Below are 5,420 nucleotides of genomic sequence, written 5' to 3' on the forward strand. Positions count from 1 at the left end.
GTCTGCATAACATTGAAAAGAGATGTTGTGTTGTTGAATGATGTGGCCTAGTGGAAGCATGTAAATAGAAAATAAAATTGGACCTAAGACTGAACCTTGCGGTACACCACAGGTAATTTGAGCTGTAGATGATGTATGATTACCTATGGTGACCGCGAAGGTTATCTCTAAAAGGTAAGAATAAAACCAACTAAGCGCAGTGTCCTTGATGCCAACCCAGGTTTTGAGGTGGTCAATTAAAATGGCGTGATCTACAGTGTCAAACGCGGCACTGAGGTCTAAAAGAATTAAAATTGCACTTTCACCTCTGTCAACTGTTAAAAGCAGGTCATTGGTAACCCTGAGGAGGAAACCACCTTTTCTAAAACTTTGGATAAAAACTGGAGTCTAGAAATTGGCCTAAAATTACTAAGAACAGACGGATCAAGGTTTGTTTTCTTTAAAAGAGGTTGGACCACAGCATGTTTAAAACTGGAAGGAAAAATGCCATTTTCCAGAGAGCTGTTAATAATCAATAAAATACTAGGCCCAACTATGTCAATGACGTCTTTTAGAAATTTTGTTGGAATAATATCAAGACTGCACGTAGTTGATTTCATCTTGGTCATGATTTCAGACAAAAGAGGCATAAAAACAGGTGTAAAATTACTAAAGTGTGTGTGGACGTCCCTACTGACATGTAAGATGCGGTCTGGAGGAGTTATTTTCTGCTTGATATCATTGACCTTGTTGATAAAAAAGTCTAAAAACATCTCACATGTGTCATCTGAGGCGCCACTAAAATGGCTGTTGGAGGGAGTAATGATGGAGTCTATGACCTGGAATAAAATTTTGGGGTTCGAGTGATTGGATGAAATGAGATTTGAGAAGAAGGAAGTCCTCATAGATTCTTTCCAGATTTCATAAAAATGTGCAGTTGTGTATGTCCTGTTTTCTTCCATTTTCAAAATTTGGTTTAAAAGCAGTTAAAAAAGCAGAATTAAAAAGCTCAGAAAATTTGCTAGCAGACATGGAATTAAAAACCCGACGTCGGGCTGCTGTAGTGCGTTCAATAGCTACCTGAGATAAAACCACACTGAATAAAATTCCTTTGTGATCAGACACACAGATATCCTTTGTCTCAAAGTTTCCTGGGCTGAGACCACAGTATAAAACCAAGTCAAGAGTGTGACTCTTTGAGTGTGTTGGTCCTTGTACTCCCTGAGTGAGGTTAAAAGATTCAAAAGTTTCCATAAAATCTGTGACAAGAGATTGGGTAGGGCAGCAGACATGTATGTTAAAATCACCTAGAATAAGAATCTTGTCATATTTTGACATAAAATGGGATACAATTTCAGCAAACTCTTGGATAAAAACACTGTTTGGTTTTGAAGGTCTGTAGATTATTAGAATTAATACTGGGACTTCGGAGTGTAAAATAAAAGCAAGATGTTCAAACGATATAAATCTGTTATATAAAATACGAGTACATTTAAAATCATTTCTGTAAATGACAGCAACCCCCCCTCCCCTGCCTGATATTCGTGGTTGATTGAGGTGTGTGAAATTAGGGGGGGAGTAGTAGTACCCCGCAGTAGTACTCCGCAAGACCCGTAAACACACTTCTACAAAAAGTCTTTTGCAAAGCGATGTTTTCTAGCATAGTGTGCAATAATAATAAGAGGAAAAAACAAGGTCACATTATCACAGTGGTGATCACAGAACATGAGCGGCATCGACAAAGCCAGTTTTTGGTGGCAGATTTTTAGACTCAAAAATGTGGTGACTGAAAATGGCAAACAGGAAGCTAATGGCTGTCAGGTTATAAGTGTTTAAACATGTCTTACTTTGTGCATCATGGTTACACAAGTACTGCAAAGCTGCAGTTTCAGTTCTCAACATTTTGCATACATTTTTAGACGCCTATCTGCATGCATACATGCGTCTCAAGCACGTTAATGTGCAATTCAGGCTGAAATGAAACCGTGAGGAGGAACTGTGTCTGTGGTGTGCTGCTCCTCTTCTGGCCCTCTTGCTGTGAAACTTTTAAGCCACACTGTCAGACATATTTACCAAGAAGAGAGGAAATGATGCAAATAAAGCAGAAAATTTATCACGCTAACCTGTTTGTAGGAGACACACGAGTGCTGCTGCTGCTGCTGCCGCCACTGCTGCTGCCTTAAACAATAATCTATTGTCTAAGATTTACACTTAATTAAGATCTACACACAGGTGAACAGCATGATGTTGGTAAGTTGTGTTTTTAACTGTATATATTTATGGATGTTATCAAGAAATAAGAAGTGATTCATTCTGGGTTTATTTTACTGTTGTTTCTGAATACAGAAAGACTGAGATTTAGGTGAGCCAGCATGTTCATCTCTTCTTTAGACATAACTTTTTTAATAAAAGGAGGCAATTATCAGTTGTATGATAAGTAAACACTAAAACTACATCTGCTACTTTTGAAATCAGTTTTACATGTACTAATAGAATTACAGAGCTACAGTGGACTTTTGAAATTAAAGGACAGGTTCACATTTTGTCAGGTCTCGTCAATACTCGTTGCTCATTTGTGCACTGAACCCATTTTTGGTTGCTGTAAATTCATCTTTCCTAACTGGTTTCCAGTGTAAGAGACGGGGAGGCCTCGGTAGACTAACTTAGCAAAATCAAAGTGGTATTTTATGAAGTTACAGTTCTGACCAGTGTTTCCTTGCTGAGCTGTAGAAAAAGGGATACACAAAGGGAGGCTTTTGTACAAAAAGACTGTACTTTTGGAAGATACCTACTTGGGGAAAGGACACAACATGAGAGTTTGTCCGTTATAATCAACTGAAGCTGCTACTAAGACCACATCATGATGCGCACCTTTATTTTAACATGGCTGGTCTATCTTTTTTCTCTACACGCAGCTGGTTAGCATGCTAACTTTAGTAGATAGTCATAGTGTCAAAACTTGTATTTCTTCAGATATCTTGTGGGTATCTCTACATTGCACATTGAGATACACTCAAATTAGCCTTATGCTAAGAGCAGGTAATGAGGAAAGTGGAAAACTTTCATTATTTTAATGAAACCATATTTTAGAAAGTGAGATTTCCATTTTCCATAATCGTTTTCTGATTGGCTGGTATCGCTGATACCAATACTTTGTACCAAAGCTTAATGAAATCCAGTAGTTTTAAGAATGCAGGGAACTCTCGTTGTTTGAACATCAGCTCACAAACTGAAGCAAAGACGGACGTGGATCACTTTCCACGTCAGTAGCAGTGATAATAGTCGGCATTAGCTATGCCCTCTTTCTGTCTTTGTACCTGGATAACACCTGCCAGTCCCAAACGACTCTGATTGAAGTCTGTCTTGCCCTAGCAGCAACTTTCTTCTCCAACTGCATAACTTCATCATATTTTGTTGCATAATAAGGTCTGTCAAATTTATAGAACTGCAGTTTTCTCATGACAGGCAGAAAGGGAAGTAATTCCTGTCAACTGGGCATTATTTAGTTTGCTTACTTTCTGCTGTGTCCCTGTTGATTTTAAAATACATTTCCCCCAATATTGAGCTTAGATATCGATCTTTTAATACGAAAATCGATCCTAGAACAGAGACATTTGGGATTGGATGTGTCATTATGACTATATCGATGCACAGACCACTAAAAGTTGCTTTATAAATACCGTGAAAGCCTCTATTCAGAAATTGCATTTTCAAACTAACTGCCAGGACTTCCGTAAGGTTGTGGTGTCCGGTTGTGCAGTCACTGCCCCCAGCATGGCCGTGGTTGCGCAAACACAATGGCAGAGCCAGTGCGAAAACATGGTGGGAGGTGCCTGCTCAGGCTAGTGAGCGCTGACCGATCAGAGCAGAGTTTGGGGAGGGGGGCCTTATAGAGACAGGAACTAACACAGACGTTCAGACAGAGGGTGAATCGAGGTGCTTCAGAATTTGTCACTATCATTATTATTTCTAACATTGTAGCATGTTTTTCTAGCAGACAGCCCAAATATTATGTACCTGATAGTGAGCATAATATAGGACCTTTGAGGTAGGCTTGCAATATTGTGACCCTGTCCTTTAATAAAGTAAGATCCTCCATGCTGTATTGAATAGCCACTAACAATATGTTTGTGTGTAGTTTTTTAACTCGGCGGTTTGGAGTTGCATCTCAGTGTTTGCTCCTTTGTCGAAACTAACATGCTGATGATTTTCACTCTGACTCATGGCCACTTCTTACAGACAAGCATGTGTAACAACACCTTCAACACCTCCAACATCACCTGCGTCCCCATCACCAACAACACTACTTGCATAAAGGAACCACTTCAGGGTGTTGGTTACGGTCTTCTGTTTGTCCTGGGATTCCTCGTCAATGCTGCTGCCCTGCGTGCCTTCATTGCTAAACGGGACTGCTGGACAGACACCCATGTCTACATGTTCAACCTGGCTATAGCTGATTTTGCCCTCGTTCTCTTCATTCCCTTTAGGGTCCTTGATGCCTTCATCTGCATGGAACCGTCTAAATTGTGTACTTTCCTTATAATGATACATTACATCAACATGTACGGCAGCATCATGACCACGGTGGCCATCAGTGTCCAGCGCTACCTGGCTATAAGGTTCCCAATACAGACCAGATCATGGAGGAAGAAGAAAGAGACGGCTTTTGCTGTGTGTTTGGTCCTTTGGGGACTTATTGTGACAATGTGTTTGACATTCGGATCTGATAACAGCCCTGAGAAGCTCTGGACTTGTTATGAAAGATGTAAAAATCTCCCTCTTAAATCAGAATTTGTCTTAACTCTGGTACTTCTGGGCTTCCTTGTTCCACTGTTGATCATTGTGTTCTGTTCCAGTCAGATCATCAGTATTCTGAAAAAGTCGGATAACAAGTCGGTGGAATTTAAAAGAACCATCAGCATAGTCACAGCAAACATGATTGTGTTCATCGTCTGCTACACACCGATCCATATTAGCTTCATTGTCAACTATTACACCTCTGTTTCTCCTGATTGGCAGAAAAATCGTAAACTGTTACATGAACATACATTTTTACTTGTGGCTGAATGGATCGCTTCCACAAACTGCTGCTTTGATTCTATCAGCTATTACTTTTTGTTGACACGTTTTTATTCATGAGTCAATGGGAGCACAATAAATTCCTCTGTCTCTAAAAACAGCATTTGTGTGCCATTATTTTAGCCTACACAGTATAAAACAAATGATACTGGTTAAGGGGTTTCCCTCACTTTAAATATACAGGAAATGTCTTTTGGTCAATTTTGTCAACATAACAAGCATTAGGAGGCTTTGGTGCATATGTTTATGAGACCGGGATGTCGTGTCGACATGACTTTGAGTCATAAAAGTGCCGTTTATGTGTATTTATATTGTGCCTATTCTTAACCTCCTAAATCTTACCACTGACAAATCCCCCCATG

The 5,420-nt window shown here is 39.7% G+C and overlaps 1 protein-coding gene across 1 annotated transcript; it reads left to right on the forward strand.

Annotated features, from left to right (window-relative positions):
- Positions 1-2,193: 2,193 nt before the first annotated feature.
- On the forward strand, positions 2,194-5,123 carry LOC141017269 (G-protein coupled receptor 35-like). The gene is made up of 2 exons (XM_073491926.1): positions 2,194-2,229; positions 4,219-5,123. Exons 1-2 carry the CDS (start codon positions 2,221-2,223, stop codon positions 5,116-5,118), a joined length of 909 nt encoding a protein of 302 aa, XP_073348027.1. The 5' UTR covers positions 2,194-2,220; the 3' UTR covers positions 5,119-5,123.
- The last annotated feature ends 297 nt before the right edge of the window (positions 5,124-5,420 follow it).

Source organism: Pagrus major, chromosome 21 (genome assembly GCF_040436345.1).
Source record: "Pagrus major chromosome 21, Pma_NU_1.0".
Lineage (NCBI taxonomy): Eukaryota > Metazoa > Chordata > Actinopteri > Spariformes > Sparidae > Pagrus > Pagrus major.